At 54.7% G+C, this 22,201-nt stretch overlaps 2 protein-coding genes across 2 annotated transcripts; both read right to left on the bottom strand.

The window, feature by feature from the left end:
• Nucleotides 1-995: 995 nt before the first annotated feature.
• Nucleotides 996-15,566, bottom strand: G647_01006 (uncharacterized protein; the record flags this gene model as incomplete). Its single annotated transcript, XM_008724408.1, has 1 exon — nucleotides 996-15,566. The coding sequence occupies one exon, from the start codon at nucleotides 15,564-15,566 to the stop codon at nucleotides 996-998; it is 14,571 nt and encodes a 4,856-aa protein (XP_008722630.1).
• A 1,667-nt stretch (nucleotides 15,567-17,233) lies between these two features.
• Nucleotides 17,234-20,874, bottom strand: G647_01005 (uncharacterized protein; the record flags this gene model as incomplete). The annotated part of the gene is made up of 4 exons (XM_008724407.1): nucleotides 17,234-18,404; nucleotides 18,456-20,121; nucleotides 20,172-20,636; nucleotides 20,730-20,874. 4 exons carry the CDS (start codon nucleotides 20,872-20,874, stop codon nucleotides 17,234-17,236), a joined length of 3,447 nt encoding a protein of 1,148 aa, XP_008722629.1.
• Nucleotides 20,875-22,201: the final 1,327 nt, after the last annotated feature.

Raw genomic sequence — 22,201 nt, 5'->3', positions numbered from 1 at the left:
AGAGCAGAGGACCGACGACCTAGGTATTGTAGGCAAGCAGGTATATAGGTATACGGGTTTGCAGGCAGGTCGGGTTCCAGAGTACGTCGAAGTATTAGGCTGGAGTGGGATGAGAAAGTATCTTGATTTTAGGTGTTTGATGATGTTGCTGCCGGTGCTGGTCCACAGTAAGACTCCTTTATTTCAAACAGGCTCTTCGTGGAGACATCATAATACTTATACAATGCACATTACCGCCACGCATGGTAATGGATGTGTTTGCTTTAATGCTCTACACGGCGTTTGCGACTTGCTCGGTGCATTGCTTTGGTTCGCTTCGAGCTTGCTGTCTAACTGCAGTGCTGTTTTGATTGTGTTGTAAGTGAGTGAGTGAGTAGTTTGGCATTTGCCATTTGGTTTTCGGTCTCTGCCTTTTGGCATTTGGCATTTACATACCATTTGGCATTCCGTATCAGCCTCTACCATTTGGCATTTGGCATTTACCATTTACCATTTGCCACTCCGTATCTGGCATCCATTGTACAGCGTGTGGTTGAAACCGAAGTAGTGTTGTAATTTCCCCTGTCTCTGCCGATAGGAACTCTGCGCGCGCGTTCCGTACTGAACAGGAGCTTGCTGGTGCAGGGAGACACTGGCATGGCGTTAGGGACGATCGACGGGGCAGTCGCTCCCGAAGGTACTGTACAGAGCTTACAGCACTCTCGTAGGCCGAGGACAAGCAAGACGAAGCCGCAACCCCCTCTACTACGAGCAACCAAAGAACAAGGAACAAGGATGGACAATTAAGGAGATCACGGCCCGTGCAACGAGTCCAAATAAAGACGACTGGACTATGTAGCAGTCCCCGCTCGTTGCTCTGGACTCCCTATACTGACTTTGACCTTCTTTGCCACATTAGCTGGCAAGCTATGCAAACTACCTTCCATCTAATTCACCGTAGGCTACATCTTCGCCTCCCCTCTGCCCTGCGCAGTCGTCCGGCTCTAGACCGTTCATCACTGAACATCAACCACGCTCCCGAACCAGCCCTTCAGTGCCGTAGCTAGCACGCTGGGCAAGTCCCTCACCTCTCTAACCACAAGGTAGTACGGGAATGGGAATCCGTCCAGATACCTCTTCATGCGAAGCTTCATCTCGTCCCCTCCCGCCCCATCTGCAGCGGTCGGATCCCGTTCGTACACGGCTTCTTTGAGGTCGAGAATACTCTCTTGTCCGGCATCGACGATGACGAAAACAACCACGATGCGCTCGTCATCGTGGGCTTGCCGCAAGAGTCGGGCGACCGCGTCGTGATCGGAGATGTGGCCGTCACTGACGATGAGCTGCAGCTGCCATTGCTCCTCGCTTCCCGCTTGGTGTTGTCTTCTGGCGTCGCGGAAGAGTTGGATGCTCTGCTTGAGGAGACCCTTGACGTCCGTGCCTCGTTGCCCGAAGCTGAATGCCTGGAAGGCGTTGGGTCCAGATTCGGCCGGCGAGAAAGGCACGCCGAACGGGTGAGCGATTGTGATCTTTGGAGAGTCCCCGAACCCGACGACGCAGATCTCACCGACTTCCAGCATGGCGAGGGATTTGGTCAACAGTGCGACAGTCTCAAACGCGAGGACATCCGCGCCGGACTCGCTCATCGATTTGCTGTCATCCACGGCGACCATGATTTGGTAATTCCGCTTGCTCGGCACAGATCGGCGCATCCAGATCTTGTCTCGCTTGTAGTTGGATGCGATGTAGGGGATGATGCGCTTAATATTGAGCCTCTTGCCTGTGCGGTAGTCGCCGCGAAGTTTGGTCGCCGTGGTCGGTGAGAGGATGAGCCGGAGTTGCTCGGTTAGGATGAGCGAGAACTGATGTGTGCTCGTTGAGCATTCGTGCCACAGTTGAGCGGCGTGCGTGCTGCTGGTGGGTTGATTGGTCGCTTCCGCTGAGTCGTTGCTGAGCTCGAGGTGTTCAATCTCAGGAGAAAGGTCATCCGATGCCACATCCGTGCCATCCTGTCGATCACCCTCTTCTGGCGGTTGTAGCTGGCGGTCAGGAGCAAAGGCACCAATATCTCTGCTCTCGGCTGATTTGGACTGCGCCTTGAGACGGGAGAATCTCTCAGTGATGTCCTCTGGTGCTTCCGGCTCCATAACATCCGGTGGTGCCGTATTCTCGTCCATTTCAACGTCGTCGTCCTGGATTGCCTTGCTTTGGTCGAGATTCTGCGCTTGGTCGGCTCCCGCAGCTCCCAGGGCTTGTGCATCCCCTTCGTCTTCCTCCCGGACATGCTCTAAATCAGCATCTGCCATATCCTCATTCTCAGCCTGGCTCTCCTGATTCTCGCGTTCGGACGCTGGCAGAATCTCACGTCGTTGATGCCACTGATCAAGGACATCAGCCAATTTCCGCAACGATTCGTTTTGCTCATAATCAAGAGATTCGGCCCGTCCTGTACCACGTTCGACGACTCCTTCTCCGCTCTTGCCTTCTTCTCCGTTGTTGGGTGCTTTGCCCGGCTGGGATTGCTCAGGGTTTGGATCTTTGTCGGCTTGGTTCATGCCTCCAACGTCCTGTTCTGCATCAAGATCATCTGGCAGCTCGTTGGCGGTTCCAGACTCTCCGCCAGCATTCTCTTCGGCGTCGTGAGCCGTGTCGTCTTGGCGAGCACCATGATCGTCTGGACCGTCTTCCAGCTCTTCCGGCTGATCTTCCATGATCTCGTCGTCTTGAGCAACGTCGTTGCCGACGTCGTCCTCTTCCGCGCCGATCTTATCGTTGTCAGCCGCGTCATCCCATGGCTGATCTTGCTTTTCGGTGTCTTCGGTCTCCTCGGCCTCGACACCACCAACCTGCTCTGCAGGATCCTCGATATCCGACAGCTCATCCATGCCGTCGTCCGAAATTTCATCGTCCTTCATTTCGTATTCGCCGGCCAGGTTGAGCTCTTCGGGCAGGTCTAGAGCCTTCTCCTCATCCACATGCGCATCCATCTGTTCACCTTCAGGCCGCTCGCCACCTTCGCCATCCTCATCTTCTTCGTTCGCTTCTTCTTGTTCTCCTTCCAGGTCACCATCCTCGGTGGTGTCTCCATCGGCAGCAGTGTTGTCGTCTAATTTCTTTCCCTTTGCTTTGTCGTTCTTCATCTCCTTGTCCTGCTTCTCAGACTCGTTCTTCATGTCATCCCACATTTTCTCGTCGACAGCATCAGGATCGAGGTCGTCAACAGAGCCCGCTTCTTCATCGACGTCCTTCTCATCTTCGTCTTCGTCTCCAGATCGATCTTCACCATTCTCATCATCCGAAGCCTTGTCGTCCATATCACCCATTTCTCCCTCCAGATCTTCATTTCCCATGTCCACGGCATCTTCCGCATGCTCCATCTCATCGCCTCTCTCCTCCTTCTGTCCCGCCTGCGCAAGCTCGGACAAATCGTCGTCGTCTTGCACATCCTTGCTGATGTCCTCGGCTCCCTCCCCTTCACCCAAGCCAGTGCCAGATTCGAGTTTTCCAGACTGCTCTTCTTGTCCTTCGGCAGGATCAGATGGACGACAAAAACCCTGGCTCACAAGTGTCGTAAAAGACCTCGCTAGTTGTAACGCGAGACGACACGTTTCCAGGTAAGTCGCGGCCTGGCGGTTATGGAAGTGTTCGCCGATGTGATGGAACTGTTTGAAAATAGGCATGGCGATGATTAGCAAGTCCTTGGCCGCTTCAAAATCTGCAGGAGACAGAAATTGCAGCTTGCACATCACATGTTGATCGATGCGACGAGCGAGGCTGCCAACTTGTAGCAATCGCATGCCTTCCACGACGTGCTTGTCTGATTTGATCAGCCAACCGGCATCTTCCTCTGACTCGGGCAAGTCTGGCTGGCCGGCAGATAGTCTCTGCAAAGCCACGAAGACCTGATCCATGGTGTCTCTGAGATCCTGGTCGAACTCTTCAAGTGTGATTTGTGGCTGTAAGTTCTGACCTCCATTTGGAACTGTTGGCAATCCCTCCGTCCACACGAGAAGCTTGGAAACAAGAAATTCGACACGTGGCTCCCTGACTTGCCACTGTCGAAGAGTTGAACCCATCCGAGACAGAAGATGCACGGTCTTATCAAAAATGACGCTTGAAACGTTCCACGCCATTCCTGGTGGAGCGTCAGGGAGGTCACTGAGTGCTCTCCTCAGGTCTTCTGTCTGACTAGCATAAGACTGGAGGGTGGCGATTAGGTCTTTCAGGTCAAGGCCGGCATGGTCTGCCTGGAACTTCAAGATGCGACAGCCCACCGCCAGAACCTGAGTCAGCCATGTAAGATGTTCTTGCACCGCCTGGATGGTGCCGTTCGAGATTGTCAAACATACAAGCTCACCTGGCGACGAAGCGGTAACGGATTGGACCAACACCAACTGTAAGCGAATTGCATCCAAGTCGTGCGCCTGCTGGGGATTGGCCTGTCTTTGCCCGATCGTGACAGATAGTAGGCCCTCCAACAATCCTACACAGCGGTTAATTTCGCCGTCGGTCAGATCGTCAGAGTGTCCTTTTCGAGCTGCGCGAACCTGGGACATGACGTCGAGCAATTCATGGAATGTGCTATCTGCAGCCGCCACGACTGGCAAACGTTGTTGAATTGCGACATGATTGGGCAAAGCCAGGATCGACGCGGTTGAGGACTGCTTCTCGAGCTCGGATGTTGGAAGATTCCTCCTGATGCCCATATGAGCAACCGCTTTGAGAGTATCGGCGAGCAACCGTCTCTTCCTCTCTTGCAAATGACGGACAAACGGCGCATTGTCCTCTGTGAGCAACGAGGGAGTCTGCATCCGTAATTCCTTGATGCTCTCCGTCAAATCTTGCCGGAAGGACATTATCTCGTCTCGTACGTCAAAATCGGTGTTCTTCGAGCGGTACAGGTGCTGTATGCTCCTGGCAGCCCCGAAAGGCTTGGTAAGACGCTCTGGCCTGTTGTCCCAGTCTTGCAGCCGTAGCCGGCTTCGTTCAACGGCCGCGAAAACCTGATCTTCACTGCTCTGAGGCCAATCAAGCTCGGTGACAAGCGGCGCTGCTGGCACCTGCCCGGTTGCCTCTTCCGGCGGGCTGAGCACAACAGCCTGGTTGAGCAAGTTCCGATATTTCTTCACAATTTTGAACAACTTGTGATGGGACCGTCGTGCACTTTCACGGAGCGCCGTGATGTTGGTGTCTTTCCAGCTTGCAAGCTTGATTTGCTCACTCAACGCCTTCTCGAGCTCTAAACGACCCTTGCGTATCGAGGCCTCTACACCTGCTTCGTACCGCTGGTAGTGCTCGATGACGGCTTGTACAGAAGCAGCGATTGACTGCGGTTCTTGCGAGTGGCTTCTCTGCCCGTGCAAGGTCTTGTTGATGGTGGCAAGCAGTTTCAATCGTGACGAGTACTGGCCCGCGGTCGTCGACTTCAGAAACTCCTCCAACGTTTGCACAAGAGTCGTCCGATAACTCATTGGATCACCATCCTCAGAGTTGATGTTCCTGGAATTGCAGATGATTGCCTCGTAGGCAATAAAGTACCATGCCTGGGCGTCTTGCTCGTGTCTACGTGTCTCTTCATCCAGTAGCCTCGACCATGATAACAACTCCATGCGCCGCCAGCTGATTATTTGGGAGGACAGCTTCTCGACGAGCTCATGAACGGACCATTCTCTGCTGGCGACGCTCTGCCATTGCGACACAATCTCAAAAAGCTTCTCGGTCTTCGTGAGGAGCTTGGCGACCGGATCTCCGAAGCTCAGATGAAGGACCTCGGTGCAGAATGTCAGGACCTCTGCAGGGACAGCATGCTCCGGCCACTTCTCCTGGATTGTATAGAACCTGGATTGGATCTGGTGCACAAGGTCAAAAAGCTTCTGACTCTGTGCGATGTCCGAGTCGGCATAAATGTTGAAACTGCCGACTTCTTGACTGCCGTCCAGCTCGGTCATCTTGCACTCCATTTGCAGCAGAATTGCAGGTAGCAACCCAACGAAGGAGATCTCTGAATTGGGGGTACTGGTCTTGGCATTCTTGGACAAGGTTTCAACCGCGGAGAGAATGAATGCTTGCATAGTTTCTTGCGCACCCTGCTCGGAGTAGATCTTCTGGTGCAGTGTGCTGAGCCTGACTGCAGTGGCACGCGCATCCCACTCATTCATGCGTACTTCAGTTTCTCCCACATCCTCGTCGAAATTCGGAAACATTGCATTCATCTCACGGTCATCATCCTCTTCGAGCTGGGCCGAATCTCCACGATAAGTGTAGTATCGAGACTTTTCCGCAGCTTCGACTTGATCACGAGTCAATCGCTCTTTCCATTCGTAGTAGAAGCTGTCAAGGATACCGAGAAAGTCGTCCACAGGGACCCGACAAGGCTTTCCTACCAGGGCACTCTTCAGCTGGATATGGCCAAGCCAGTGCATTCTTAGATCCGGGGGTGAGGTCGGACTGATGGTCCAACTGTGAAAAGCAACTGGATTTGCAGACAGCAACGGTGTGGCCACGACAAGCCCATCGATAGCGTCGCTTTTCTTGACTTTCGGGTTTTCTGGTGCTTCAAGCTCCAGGCCCTGGCATAAGCATTTCAAGAACCAAAGTATCGGTTTCGCAAAGTCGTCGTACATACGATCAGCCTTTTCGAGGCGCTCGACGATAACGTTCACATTTGACCTTCCTCGTGGACTCGACCATTGTTCAGTCCACTCTGCACTGCCTGGCTGCATACTTGGAGAAGTACCGGCGTCCCCATGATGCAAGATCACATTCACGATTCCGTTGAAAGCTTCTTGAAGCTTGAAGTGTTCGTCTTTGCTCGGCCTGAGGACTGTTTGGGGAGGAGAACTGGTTCCCACTTCGACTAGCTCCCGCTCAAGGACGCGGATAAGAAGGGCGGTGTCTTGCCCGGTCACCTTCCTATGGAATTGTTTGTGGCCCTCAATCCTGCTCCGAAGAGCCGCAGTTCGGTATTCGTGAAGGTGGTGCGCAATGGTTGGAAACGTGGCTGGGTCAAACATCTTGTTGGGCACCATCAGAATGAGCCCAGCCAGGGACAAGTTGATGAGACATGTCTTTAGCTCTTTGAGCCCCAAAAGGCCGAAGCCGGAACCATTCTCAGCAAGATGTAGCAGTACGGGATGGACGAGGTGTCGATATACGTCGCGGAAGGCATCGTGAATCCTTCCGGGGACAATCGTATCCTCAATCGAAAGAACAGCCAAGCCAGCAAGATTGGGCGAGCCCTGCTCAGGCAAGCAAGCTTGTGCCTGTTTTGTGAGAAGGTCACGATGCGAGAACATCATGCCTCCAAGTACCACACGTAGATTCTCAACTACTGGTCGAATCAGGTTCCCGAAGAGGTTGGTATGAGAGGTGATCACTCTAACGAGCACTTGAAGCTCCTCCTTGGCATGGTTCAGCATCCCGAGGGGCTGCTTTTGTATAGCGAGCAGCCGTTGAGCTAGTCTTGCCCCTATGCAGCCACCACTCAGCAAGATCCCAGCCTCGAATGATGAAAGCCGAGTCAACGACATCGGAACAGGCTCTTCCACTCCCATGTCGAGCAGAGGCTTGTCGAGTTCTGGAATGAACATGGTCAGCAAATCGAGGTCTGGCTGGTTCTCCTGCCCCTGAACAGTGATGACCCTGTGAACGAATTGCATCACATCCTCGAATTGACCTTCCAGCTTATAGCCTTGCTTTGCCTGGGCCTCCAGGTCAGTCACAGCATTCTCGAGAACCTCCAACGAGCTCCCCGGCTGCGCCGACTTGACAATCGACTGATAAGCACGCTGCAGGTCTGATCTCACTGCCGACAACGAACTTCTGGATTGCGGAAGGTAGCGACAGATTCGATCGAATCTCGCGATGACCCCTTCCAAGCCAAGTTGGACATGAAGTTGAGACAGCGTTGTAGCAGTCCTGGGTCGGAAGGTATGCCACATGAGCTGGAGCCCGAAGCCGGTAGTCAGGACATGGTCGCGAACCGATAAAGCTTCGAGGGATTCTGAAAAAATGGAAGCCAGTTCGGGGAAGATTCGTCCGACCTTATCGGCTATGTGCGTCCCAACCTGCACATGCGCCTGGAAGTATGCCGCGTCAAGGCTCCTATTGTTGCAAAGGACCAGAATCTGGTGTGCGAATGTAAGCAACTGGTCGCATGCGCCAACCAAATCCGCCAGCTGTGGGCTGTGGAGCGCGCTCCGGAAAGCAGCAGCAATCGACGAGACCAGTAGCTTAGCAAAGGCAGTAGCATTGGGAATGGTACCCAGATCCTTGCGGCTTGTGGTAGAAGCTGACCGCTCAAGAATCGTTCTGTCTTTCAAGGCCACAGTACCTGCACGCCTTGATGCACTCTTTAACATTGAATCAATCTCCGCCATTCGTCGCATCAAGTACCAACATCGTACGAAGAGCTTGGCAAAGTCGGCATACCCGTTCAGCAAGACCAGGGGCTCATTGAGGATCGCCAGTTGTGGCCACTCTATTGCAGAGATCTCTAGGAAACCAGATATCTGGCGCACTAGTTGTACATCGAAAGATTGTCTTATGCTAAGGTCCACTTGGCATGCTTTGATGTCGGGGGTATCAGGAAGCGTGCTATCAGGAGTTGAGATTATTGCCATGTCATCAGCAGTCAGATTGTCAACCATGGCTTCTTTGACCTGACATGGCGGAGATTGACTGGCCCCTTCGAATAAATGTCTCAACCGACTGACTGAGGAAGACAGCGGGTACTGAACAGGCTCGGTGGTCAAACGAGCCTCATGCCCATCAGGCAAGAAGATTTCGACGGATCGATTGCGCATCGCTCGTGATAACTCTCCATACCGTGGATCCATCGTCATGAAGATCCTGAAATTTGGGTGTGGCTTGATGATTCTTGTGCCGTCGCCTCCATTATGTTGCTCGCTTATGGTAAGCAGTCCATCAGGCTCAAGCAGTGAGTTAAGTCTGTCGAGGACGGAAGGGCTGCACAGATTGGCGTTATCGAGCACTAGCCATGAACCTTTCTCGACGGCATCGACGAGTACACCATCATTCCAGACAAAGCGAAAGCCGCTGTGATCAGCCGCGCGAAGACTCTCGGAGTACATTTTGATCGGCACCCTTGATTCTGGCAGAAGTCTGAGAAGCTCAGGTAATACCATTGGAATATCCTCGATCGTCATGTTTTCACCTTCGAAGTATCGCCAGGCCTTCAGCAGGGCCGCCCGTGTTTCTTCATTGTTCTCAAGCTCGGTGGATGCTGCAATACGTCGTCGCAGAACTTCTTTGACGTGAACTAGGAAGACAGACACATCTCGATGTGAATCGTACTGCTCGAAGCCCCCCACGAGGTCCATGGCGTCCACGTCACCATTCATAGAGAATTCAATCAACTCTACGCCCGCTGCAGCTGCCAGATATCTAAGCAGCGTAGTCTTCCCAGCACCTGAAGGACCAGCAAGGATAACAGGCCAGTTCTGCCTGACGGCTGTGATGATAGAGTTCGCAGCAGGAAGTTGTGTGACAGTAAGAGCCGAGTTCGGTGATTGAGTATCTTGCAGGACACTATCTCGAGAGAGGAATGCACTGCCGACTTGAAAAATTGTCGTCGAGATATTGTTGTAGAAGCTTTCGGAGGATACGCTTCCTAACACTGCTTCGGCCTCTTTCAGTACTATCTCCTGCTGAGCAGGATTGCGGAACCGTTGTATAAGAATAGTCCGAAGGTGAGAAGACATGGGAAGAATGGGCTGGTCTTTGCATAGTCGCAGCCACCGATTCACATCTCGCAAATTGAATTCCCATGGGCCTCCGTGTGCAAATGCCGACACGTGAGAAATGGCGTTTCCTAGTCTAGTGACAGTGTCGATGAGTACTTTCAGTTGCTCGCGATCGATATCGGGGTACCGTGTTTGGCAGATGCGCAGCAAATCCTCGTGTTGGAACGAGTCGGCATAGACGACAGTGAATCGGTTGACAAAGGACGCCGGTAGGCCCTTGCGACCTCCTCCTTGGTGATGCGGGTTCTGGGCGGCGAACAGCGTAAACTCTGGATGGCAGGCAAAAGATTTATCCAATTCTGCGATGTAAACTTCTCTGCGGTGGTCCAGACAAGCATTCAAACCCTCGAGCACGGACTGGGATGCCAAGTTCATCTCATCAAGCAGGACCCAGCCACCGCATTGCATGGCTTGGAGGAGAGGCCCGTCTTGCCATGAGAATTTACCCATCTCGTCATTTTCGGAAGGAACATCTGCACCAAACAAATCCATGAGGTCGGTCTGATCGGACAGGTTGATCCGCGTGAATGGTTTGCCACAGGCATGAGCAAGCGCTGTTACTATCGCGGTCTTCCCGACACCCGGGCTGCCTTCCAAAAGAACAGGTCTCGTCATTTGAAGGGCTCGGACAATCTTCATGGTGTTCCGTAGCGTTGTCGGGGCGTCGAAGACAAGTTCGGGGGAATCGCGGTCTCCACTAACGGTGCGAGGCAAGGAGAATGAGCCAACAGAAAGGCGGTCAGCGGTGGTGGACAACCCGGGAGTTTGCTGATACAGTTCCACGACTCGCAAGCCCACCAGGCTTTGTAGGCGGTCTAAGCACCTCTCTTTGGACTGGTCTTGGTCCGTCGTTCCTAAGGAAGTCATACCAGCAGGGTTTGCGCCGATCGAATCGACATACACCATGAATGCACCATGTAAGAATGCCAGGTCTCCCGGGAGAGAACCAGCAAGGTTGACGAATTCAGCCCATGCAAGCAGATCTCGCAGAGCTATGTTTTGAACCGTAGCACTGTGAAATTCTGCGCGGAACCACGTGGCGAAATTCAGCATCTTCTCGGCCAAGTGGCGCCTCGCTGGATCGAGCTTCTGCTGGAGAATGGGCAAGATATCTGACTCTCGGGACAAAGGCGGCACCCAAATCTCGGTCAGTCGATTCCGCAGCGCTGCCGACAGCTCTCGCTTTCCATAATCGCCGCCTGGATTCATTGTGGCCAAGAACTGAAAGTCCGGATGGGCTATGACCAGGTTATCGATAGAACCTTTTTCGGCGAGTAGGATCGTTCGCGATGGCTCTAAAACGCTGTTCAGACGTTCGAGGACGGAATCCTCAGCAAGCGAAATCTCATCAAGCAGGAAAAATTCGCCTCTCTTCATCGCTCTGACGAGACTGCCGTCACTCCAAGCAAAAAGAGATTGGTACGCTCCGATGCACGATCGAACCTGCTCCACAGCATGAGGGTCGAATCTCGTTTTATCCAGCTTTGCAAAGTCCTGAATGATCTGGTCCACCTCCAGATCCGCGAGCGTGGTGTTGTCGGCCTCGAATTGAACCAGAGCTCGCCAGCTGGCGGATACATCAGAGGCAAGATCCGAGCGGTTGCGGACTGGCCGCTGAGAACCGATAAGATCTCCAGTTTCGGTGTTGGTATGTGCGTTGTAGATGGCCAAAGGTCTTCGAAACGCTTCTGCGATCACCTGACAGATCTGGGTTTTTCCACAGCCTGTCTCGCCGACCAAAAGCACCGGCTCTTTGTTCTTCAATGCTTCAGCAACCAGCACGAAGACTCGTCTCATAGCAGGGGTCCATACAAGTGAGCCAGGTTGCCGAACAGAATCCGGAATTTTCGTCATTCCATACAGAACATTCTCATCGAGCTTGACTTTAATTTCCTTTTCCAGCGTCTCTCTGACCACAGCCCGCTCTGCAGGATCTCTTACTCGCTCAGCCAGGAGCATGTATCCGTGGTATGCCAAGGACTGCCAGTCGTCCACAGGTCTTGAAGCCCAGCGAAATAGGTCTCTCAAGGTCGCAAAGCTGTTTCTCTGTTCGAAGAGTCGCGAGGACTGTCTGAGAAGGGACAAAGACTTGTACACTGCGACAATTTTGGCGCAGAACGGGGGTGCGATCTGAGTCCTCTCACGGAGGATGACCTCCAACTCTTTCTCAGGGATGTCGTCGAAGTGAATCTCGAGAAACCGGTTACGAAAGGCCCGGGAGAGACGTTTCCGCCCACCATAGAGGCCAGCCGGATTCTGAGTGGCGAAGAGCATGAAGTTCGGATGTGGTCGCACAATTTCTTGGGACTCCGGTATCAGTAACTCTCTGTTATCGTCAAGTAGGCGGTTGAGTGCCTCCAGTACATCACTCGGCGCGAGGTTCAGCTCGTCAAGCACGATCCAGTGGCCGAAGCGTAGCGCATGCACCAAAACTCCTTCCTGATATACTAACTTGCCCTCAGTATCAGAGACGTAAGAGCCGAGGTACTCTTGCAGGTCCGTGTGTTCATGGTTGTTGATTCTCACAAACTTGTTGCCTGATAGCTTTGCGAGGTATTCCACCATGCTTGTCTTGCCAGCTGATGTTGGCCCCTGGAGAAGAATAGGAAAGCGTCCCATCGAAGCGGCTCGAGCGAGATTGAGCAAGTTGCGCTCGACTGATGGCGTTCTGATGTAATGTGGTTGGAGGTCGGGACTCATTGGACCCTTTTTGACAAGGTGGTGTCTGAAGGCAACGAAGTCCTCTCCCTCGTGTGGCATCTTTGGCTGTTGACTAAAGAAAACCTTCCTGTTCTTGATATTCGAGAGAAGATGCTTTTCGAGGTGGGGTAGAGCTATGTCTTCCGACGCTCTACTCAAAACAGTGAAGAAGCTCATCGCATACCCTTCGTACATGGCTCGTCTCAACCCTAGGCTCGCACCGTGCTGTGAGACGTATAACAGACATCTGACCAGCGACCGGATGCTGAAATGGGGGGTTTCGCCCGCTCCATCGGTCAGTTGGCGCTCTTCGTTGAGCTTCTTGAGCGCGAGGTAAGACTTTGCAAGATCTAAAGCGGCCCTGCTGTCGCTGTCAAGCTGAGAGCCTAGATAAGTCTGGATGATCTTGGTCAGGTCTTCTGAGTTGTCGTCTCCAGAGGGAACGTAGATTTCGGTAAATCGTGACCGTAATCCCGGTGGGAGATCTTTCTTGCCCGCGTCCGTTGCTGGATTCATGGCAGCAAAGACTCGGAAGTTTGGGTGGGCGACGATCGTCTCAATATTGGCTGCCTCGGCGAGCAACAGCGTCGGTCGTCCTTCATCGCCATTTTGAAGAAGACCGACGATATGATCAAGAGTATCGGATGGTGCCAGGTTGATCTCGTCAAGAAGTACCCATTGGCCCTCCCGCACAGCTTGAACCAATCTCCCTTCAACGAAGGCAAAGGCATGCGTCCTGTCACCGCGGTCGACGACAGACCGAACTTGCTTGAAGTTCTCGGAGAAGTCAGCCCATCTCTGGCGCAGGACTTCGTACTTAGGAGTTTCGAGCTTTCGCTTCTTGCTTGTACGAGCGACTCCGTCAGTGCTGGGGACTTCAACAGCTTTGAGCGCCGTCGCGGCCATCTGGACGGCTTGATCCCAGAGGATCATCAGCCGTGGCCAATTCTGCTTTGCAATTGCTTTTGCCATAGCAATCTGGAACTTTTCGTTCCGCTTGGTAGAAAATGTATCATCAAACAGCGCATTAAACCTTTCCACGACCGGAATTATCAGGGAGCGAGTGGTCACAGGCTTCAGTCCACCCAGCAGATCGCCTGCCTCGCTTTGCTGTGAAAGATTGACCACGGTGAGTGTTTGACCCACCAAGCTCGCCACGTGCTGGACCAGAGTAGTCTTCCCGACGCCAGTTTCACCAACCAGGAGGGTAGGTTCCGAACACTCAGCGCTGGCCGCGATGCGGTCAAGCGTTCTTCGGGCTGAGGTGGTGGATGCAAAAGCGGCTTTCTTTGATTGCCGACGACGGCTGGAAATTCGGTGCAAAGTACTTCGACCTACCTGGATTACCTGGTTGTGCTCGATCACGCTTGCGAGCATGTCGTTCAGACAGTATCGCATTCGCTGAGGAGAGATGTCCATTGACGTCGCAATACTGGCTGCCACAAGTTCGTGTAGTTCTTCGCTGTTGAGGAAGCCCGCGTAGCAGTCAACAGCGTCCTTGAAAATATCCAACTTGATCTGTTCTGGAAGCGCAGTCGATTCCGAGACCGGGCCGTAGGCGCGTAACCTGCGGACAATTCTCCTGCACAGGTTGAGCAGATCCCGCAACGTCGGCTGACGCGTCTGGAGACCCTTGAGGGAGTGATGGACGTCATACAAGCGGAGGAGGCTCTCATGAGTCTGTCGGACCATTGTGATGAAGACAGCGGCAGAAGGATAGCGGGCACGAAGCAAGAACTCAACCTCCTCCAGTGGGTACGGAGAGGTTTCGACTATGGTCCAGAGTCGAGCATTGAGTAGCCAGGAAAACCGAGAAGATGCGGTAGAGGAAGATTGAGAACTAGTCTTCATCGTTGCCAGTATGCGGAAGCCAGCCTTTGGACGGATCTTCTCTTTGCGACTGGGCAGGAAGAGCTCACCATTCTCAAGGATAGGACGGAGCACTCCCATGACCTCGGCCGGCGCCCTGTCAATATCCTCTACCAAAACCCATCTTCCCTGTTGCATGGCCTTGGTCAAGACTCCGGGCTGCCAGGTAAACGAGTTGCCATCGGCTGACGACGTATGCATCCCGAGAAGGCTCTTCGCATCGGTTTGTTCGTTGAGGTGCAGTGTGATCATCGATGCTTGTTGGCCGAGGAGTCTGGCAGCCTCATGGACGAGCGAAGTCTTGCCTGAGCTGGCCTGACCCGATATAAAAATAGGTTTCGGTTCTAAAAGACATTGTCCCAGCTGACGTAAATTGCGTTTTGCCGTGGCTGTAAGGACAAAGGCTGATTCCGAGATGGGTGAAGAGTGCTCAGGAGAACGAGAGTGTAGAACTCCACCAATGTTGGTGGTGTGAGGCGAGAAGTCAACAGGATTCAGATCTCGCCTGCTTGCAGAAGGCTGGGATGTCGATTGCCAGGACTGTTCAACGGTAGTTGCTGCCTTCGCTAGGTCCTTCCATCTTCTTTCTTCCCAAAGCTTCAGAAGTCGATAGTCGATACTTCTGCCTTCCCACTCGCCCAATATCGCCTGCTTGCCGATGTACGTCTCGACCAACTTCTCCGAATAAGCGTCTGCAAAATGCATAATCATACACAGGCACTGGATGGCCAAGTACCTGAGTGGAAGGGACCGGTGCCGTAGGTACGCCGACAAGAAGAGGGGCCCAACAGTTCCGGAAAGGATGTCCCAGTCGCAAGACAGGAAGCGAAACAGCGAGAGCAAAAGTGATTGTGTCGCGTCATCTTCGAGCTCAGGGACGGAGTCCTGCACGTCAAACAGCAATTGCCGTAGCTGAGTTGTGCGGAGCAGTGACCTGACATGAGGCCGGAGATAGGTAGCAAGTGGCAAGGCCCGAGCTAGACATGACAAGGTAGAGATGATCTCGCCGAGATCTGAAGATGAGATCGCGGCGTTCCATCTGGCCACAAATTCCGGAAAGAGTGGTTTGTAGAGTGGAAAGACTGCATCGGTGTATCGTCGGTCTCGCGATATGTTAGCAAGGATCTCGAGGTAATGTGGCGATGTCGCCTGTAGAATGAGTGACCGAACTTCAGTCGGCACAGCGCGAAGAAATGAATGGTCTTCCTGGAGTTGTGCATCAGCCCACGAGCAGTATGCTGCGACGTCTTCCATGGTGCAGTCGTGGCGCAGTCTCGCCGTATCTGCTCCGCCTTTGCAAAGCGAGACGAAAGCACTCTGTGTTGGTGTTGAGAGCGTAGAGGGAGCAATGGATTTCGCGAAATTTCTTGCCTATACAAAGTCGCGGCCAAAAAAATCCGCCTCGCCGCCTCTGTGCCAGGCAATCTTACCATTTCAGGTATGGTTAAAAAGCTTCTTGGGCCGGCACGTGGATGCGCTAAAGAGGCGTGGTGCCGCCTCGCCGCTTTTGAGTCGGCGTGAGCAGTCTGCCCTACCACAACCCTCACGACTTCAGACAACGACCAACATTCAATTGTTGCATCCATTCGGTGCCGGTGAGATTTTCTCACACATTCATGAGCTGGCGAGAGCATGCATTGCTAGCCTGGACATTTCCAATAGCTTGGCTCTCCGGTTTTCTTACTCGGCATTCATTCTAATCTGTTCGGCTTGGTTCGACCTCCTTAACGGGCCGCATAGTCGTCGAACCGAGGGTCCAGCCCGCGCCTTGCTTTGTAGATTGGTTTTTGGTCCACGTTGATGTCGCAAGAACGCCGCCGCATACTGTGGGTGATCAGCCGGTCACGAGGACATGTCACCCAATTCGGAGGACGTGATCTCAAACCAGCGGACACGGGACACGGGACACGGGACACGATGGGATTCACACAGAAGCGTTAGGGAGAGGCGCGTCCGGCTACAGTACCTAGACCTACCAGGTACGGAGGATACCCAGGTAGGTCAGGTACCGAGTACTAATTAAGGCGTACTCCGTACACAAAAGTAAAAAATGGGTACCAGGTAGGTACTTTGTACGGAGTACACCTCGTTCTGAGTGGGGTATTATTCTCTCGCCTACTATACTGCTATGCCGTCAACCTACAGTAAGTGAGGTCTCTACATGGTTCGTTGGCGCGCTGCATTAACAGTAACAGTATGCCTGGTCATCCAACACGTCTGCCCTTTACTGCCATCCTCCTTTCTGACCGTATTGCAGCAGCCTGCCAACAGTTGAGCTGTCGTGACTGAATACAGCACCTTATGTAGCATTCACTCTCCTCGAACAAATCATGGCGGTATTTCCGCAGATGTAAATCATCTGCGGATGGGCTCTAAACGTATTGCCACACCACCTACATGTCCTTACGCGAGCGGGATTTGGGGGACGCGCATGGAGCCCACGCACATGCAGTACACCACATGGGACACACGCACATACCATACAATAACAAGCACCGAGCATGGCTTGAATACAGTACGAGAGTACCTAGGTATGTAGTCTATGGACAAACAATCATCTGATCGCTATCATGGGGGGGCTGCACTTCTTTGTGACCAGACAGACAGACATTGGGGGGTATAAAAGTCTTCCCAGAAAACATCCAAGTCGCTTACTCGCTGACTTGATTTTAGGACAGAACACAAGCGTGCAGGCGGACGGGCGGGCAGATAGACCGACAAACAGATAGACAGCCGGACAGCCAAACAGACAGATAGGCAGATTCTCCTCCCTCTTCTTTACATGACATCGCCGCCGCAGACTGATACAGAGGTGGGTAAAAACACAGAAACAAGACCACATCATACGTACAGAAAGAGAATTATGTCCAAGGCGCACACATGGGGAGAATCTATACATAAGGATCATATCGTCATCCGCATTACTCTTCAGTCAGGGCGTCGTCGCCGGCTTCCCTCCACTCGCGGGACTGTTCGGTGAGTCTCTTGACTCCACTTAATCGCTCGGCCCATAAGGATTCCGAGGCCGTGCGGAACGTGTAGGCCCTCTGAGATGAGATGACGCCGATGGCTTGCAGCACCGCCTTGCGTGAGTCGCGCGAGAACACAGCCGGGTGGTTGATCCATTCCAGACTGGCTTCAATGTCGGCATCGAGCGCGTTCATCAGCGTCTGGTCGACGTGGGCGGCGGATCGTGGAATAGGTGTACTGGTATCCGAGTGGGGGCTGTGGTCGCGGCCACGGTCGGGTGTGCCGGTTCTGGGGCTCCCTTGCTTGGACTGGGGACTGTGGCGCTTGCTGGTGGAACTATTCGCACCGGCCGGAAGGGGCGGCAGACTGCCTTTCCCCAATCCTTTGAGGATGGTCCTTGTTTCATTGAGCAAGTGATGTGCCCGGTCATGCTGCCCGCGGTGGACGAGAGTGAGTGCTCGGCTTAACATGTCCGATGTCAACAGCTCCATCCGGCGTTGCACGATCGATGGATGAGGAGGGATCGGAGGCGTGGGGGGTCTCCCATTCTGTCGGGACCGTCGATTCGATGGTAACATGGTGATGGTGAGCAGTGATGGCCGCGGTAACTGTACCATGGAGCCATCTCGTTGTAGGTCACCAAAGGATAAATCAGCCTGGATCAACGGCAACTCTTCCACGCTCTGGACCCTTTGATCGTCCGCATCCACGGAGCCTCCTAAAGCCTCGAGGCCGGACACTATCGATTCCCAGGCATCCTGGGGAGCAGGCTCCGATGTAGTGGTGTCCGGATCAATCACCAGTTGGACGAGCACATCTCGCTTGTCGCCGAAGTGAAGATCGCCCAACGTGGCTTCCGCGTCCCGTCCGGTAGCTCTCTTCGTCGTTTGTAGAGCGCCATTGATCTTGACAAATTTCGCGGGCGAACCTTCAGGCAATTTAAGCTTCAATCTCACATTTTGGTGCGAAGTGGATTGGAGCGCGCCGAGCACACCGGCAGCGCACTCGCGTAGCATCATCCAGTCCTTGACATAAAGATAGGAGGCTTTTGTGCGGTTCGATAGCTCCAGCATGCTCTCGGGTTTGTGGGTGAGTCCAAGGCCAAAAGAATAGATGCCGACCCTGGACCAGTTAGCAGGGTCTCGCACGGGGGACAGGAAGAAAGAGACTTACTTGGCGGCTTCGGCCCTTTGGACGACGAAGTCCACGCCGTCCATTTCCGAGGTCGATGAGTCGCTGATCAAGAGGATGGTCGAGATGGGGTTGGCCGCTTTACGTTGCATCAACAGATCCATGGCCACGTTCGCACCATCGACCACATCCGCACGCAGGCTCTTCTGCCCGACCGGCCGGATCGAGTTGAGCACTTTGTTCCATCCGCCCCATGTCTTGGTCGTCATCCCAACGACGGGGACTCCGCCGCCGCTCGAGCCAAAGGTGACGAGACCCATCCGATCCCGGTCGCCCAAATTGTGTACGAGGAATCGGAGCGTGTCCCGCAGCAAAGTGATCTTCAGGCCCTGCATGGAAGAGGACACTGGAATGACAACGACGATATCGACCGGGACATGCAGAGAGGGCGCCACCCGTCGGTCGACGACGTTCTTCGGCATCGAGTACTCGGTGGCTGCGGTCGTTGCAGATTTGGGGCCTCCGTACGACGAGGCGACGGAGGGCACTCGTCGAATGTGCCGGTTTCGTTGGCTGTCATATTCCTCGTCTGTGCCGGAAGTGTCTTGCTCGTAGTCGGAATTGAACCGTGGAGACGGCTCGCTCGTATGAAGGTCGCGCAGAGCGCGTTGCCAGAGCTCTAACTTTTCTCGTTCCGGGAATAACAGATGGAAGGTGGGCAGCTCTGCAACCGACAGGTTCAAGGTCAGGATGCCCTCGTCAGGAGAGGCGTGTACCTGCCTCAGATGCTTTTTGATCAGGATCGAGCCCTTGAGAGTGCACCGGGTCAGCTTGCGGCCCGACTCGGTGATGAGAGGCGGCTGAGCATTCTTCTTTTCCTTGACGCAGATGAGCATCTCGCCAAACAAGTAGCACTCGAGTTCCTGCCATGAGTAGCGATCTTTGCCCACGCGGACCACACCATGGAGGCGTAACTTTCCGAACCTCTGGAACTCAAGCCCGTGCCAGTTGTCCACACGCGCCCGGAGCTCTTGGGTGATCTCTTCCAGGATGTCGGGCGACTCGTAATTCATGGGGGATTGCTGCATTTCATGCTGCCGATCATGCTGCCTATGCATTGCGGTCATGCCCACGGCAGAGTCGCTCGGCAGTGGCGGCACTGGGGGAGTAGGCTGTGCCTCATCTACCTGGCCATGCCACTTCCCTTCCGGCACCTCCACTGTCACAAGGCACGTGACGGTTTGCTGTTGACGTGACCGTGTCAAGGTGGGATATTCGCTGCGGACGGTGACCATAGGTGCGGGTATTGGTTGCTTCGTTTCCTTGACCTGTGCGCCCGGCACCGAAGTTTCCATGGCGTGGAGGTCATAGTCGTGCTTTCGTGGCGGGTGACTGCCGTGGTCATTGGTGTAGTCCGCCGAGGAGGCATTGCCACTGTCGTTACGAGAGTGAGTCTGCGTCTGAGTCTGCGTCTGAAGTCCATAATAGCCGTGGCCAATTCCAAGTCGTTCTATGCGCATCCTTTGGCTGTCTCGACTATCTCGGTTCGAGGTTTGCCGGCTATCTCGATCTGTCGTGCCGCGAGCGCTGTAGGAATCTTCCTGGGAAACCTGTTTGGCCGCGTCCCAGGGCATCGGCGTATTCTGCGAGCTTCTGGGTGAGGTCACGTCCTTGGAGGCGACCGCTCGAACCATGTTACTCAACTTGGCTGCGGCCCATGTCAGAGATAGTCAAGCAAGCGAGAGGCGGGCGACCTACTCAGATCGAGGATGCTTCCCCCGCGGAAAGAATCGAGACTGAGGGGAGCCTCGCATGACGGGCAGTATTGGGAGTCGGAATCTTTGATGTACTCGTAGAAGCACGCCTCGTGGGCGACGTGGCCGCACGAGAACTGCAACACCCGCTCTCCCCTCAAGGTATGCTCCAGCAGCTCTTCACAGGCGGCACATTCTCCGCCCACAAACGTCCTCTCTCGCCGGGATCGTGCGCGGTCCGTGTCGAGCATGCCGGCCATGGGATGGCCCGCGCCCGGAACGCTGGTCGTGGGCGAGGGAGGGCCTCGGAGGTCCCTCGTGCGCGGGCGATGGTCGTTCGGCGTATGCGGCCGGCCCAGGGTGCCGGAGGTGATACTGGACTGCTTGAAGGCCGGGCTGTGGGCAGCACCACCCAGCGACGAGCTCGCGCGCGGAGGGAAGCCGTCGTGACGGGCTCGCGAGACCTGGTCTGGGAAATGCAAAACCATGAGTCAGTCGGTCTGTGTGGTCGGACAGGAGCGTCGCTGCAGCGCGAGAGAGGAAAGAGTGGCAGAGGTCTTACAGTGGGCCGTCTTGGGGTCGTTCGTGCCTGTGCGAGACTTAGACGGCGGGCGGTTCAGCAGTCCCAGTTCATACAGGTTTTCGGTCGTCTCTCTCGACACGGCAGACACCGCGGCGCTGGAGGAGGAGCGGTCGTGCCTGGGCATGGGAGGAGAGACGCCCGGCCGGCCGTGCTCTTCTCTAGCGGGCACCCAATTTCATCAGAGGGAAGATCATGAAGGATTAGGCGGATCGGGAAGCACGTGGAGGCCTCTCAATTTGCTCTGCTCGGTGGACACGCGCGAGAACGGGGAAGGAAAATGAGTTCAGAGGGGTTGCAATGGCAGTGAGTCTGGACGTGGATGTTGCTGGGAGGAAGTCGTAGCACTGCTGCAGCTGCAAATTGGTGGATGCCGCTGTTTCTCAAACCCGAGTCAAACCGGGTCTGGGTTTGTGGAGACTGCGACGCCGTCACCACGAGCGCTCTCTGAGTAGCACTGACACCAGGAGCCACGATCGATGCTGAACACTTGACCGGGCCTGGTGCGTGCGTGCCATGGCGCAACCTGCTGAACCTTGTGCGGGCCCCACTGTTCCTAACGGCGGGTGTCAGGTCAAGCGCAGGTCAAGCGCAGGCCAGGCGCAGGTCAGGCTGCGACTGTGCGCCGTGGGGAGAAGCGCAACGGCCGTCAAGGTTCAGGCACTTTCGCCCATCGAGACTGGGATGGCAATGGTGCTGCACCGGGGTGCCTGGGGCTGGGGGCGCCAGGCCCGTCTAGGCAAGACCTGCAGCCGGCGGCGTGGGACCGGCATTAGGCGCAACAGGCGCAAGGACCAGCCAAGCAGGGGAACCCTCGGGCTGCCCTTTGGGGCTGGTGAGGCTTCGGGCGGTGCTAGCGCTGCATTGGCCCGGCTGCCATGGAGCCCTGGCTGCCCCTGTCGGAATCTCTGGCTCAAGTCACGTAAGGATCTGCGTCCGGCCTTCTCGAGGGGGCAAGGGGTAGATGCAGCGCGGGCGTTGAAATGCACTCGGACGTCGTCTCCCGCGGCCCTGCTCTGAAACCAACGTCTGACTGCGTTGCAGGCAGGGCCTCGAGCTCGGAGCTGCTGCACCTGTCACCGCGTGCATGACAGCAGCGACACGATCGATGACAGGTCAACGTCCCGGCAGCAACAAGCGTGCACGAGCTGATATGCTTCGGCTGGGTTGGTGAAGGCGACCAGCAGAAGGAACACCCTGCCATGCCGCGGCGGGCCAAATTGCTCTATCTGACCGGGCACGTCATATGTAAGGTACAACGTCCTGTCCCAAGGGCCACGGTGTGGTGTGGTGTGACAAGAATACTCGTACCCATGCCCATCCCATACCCTCTCAGACGCCCGCATCGCAGGCCTTGTGGAGCAAGTGGCAGATCCTTCAGCACGCTGCATTTGTTCTTCGAGTCATGGAAACTTCGACGCCGCGAAGGAAGCGGCTAATAATAAGGTACTGGG

This window comes from Cladophialophora carrionii, assembly GCF_000365165.1.
Source record: "Cladophialophora carrionii CBS 160.54 unplaced genomic scaffold supercont1.1, whole genome shotgun sequence".
NCBI lineage: Eukaryota > Fungi > Ascomycota > Eurotiomycetes > Chaetothyriales > Herpotrichiellaceae > Cladophialophora > Cladophialophora carrionii.
Note: the sequence above shows the minus strand (reverse complement) of the source record. Positions and strands in the feature narration are given on the sequence as shown.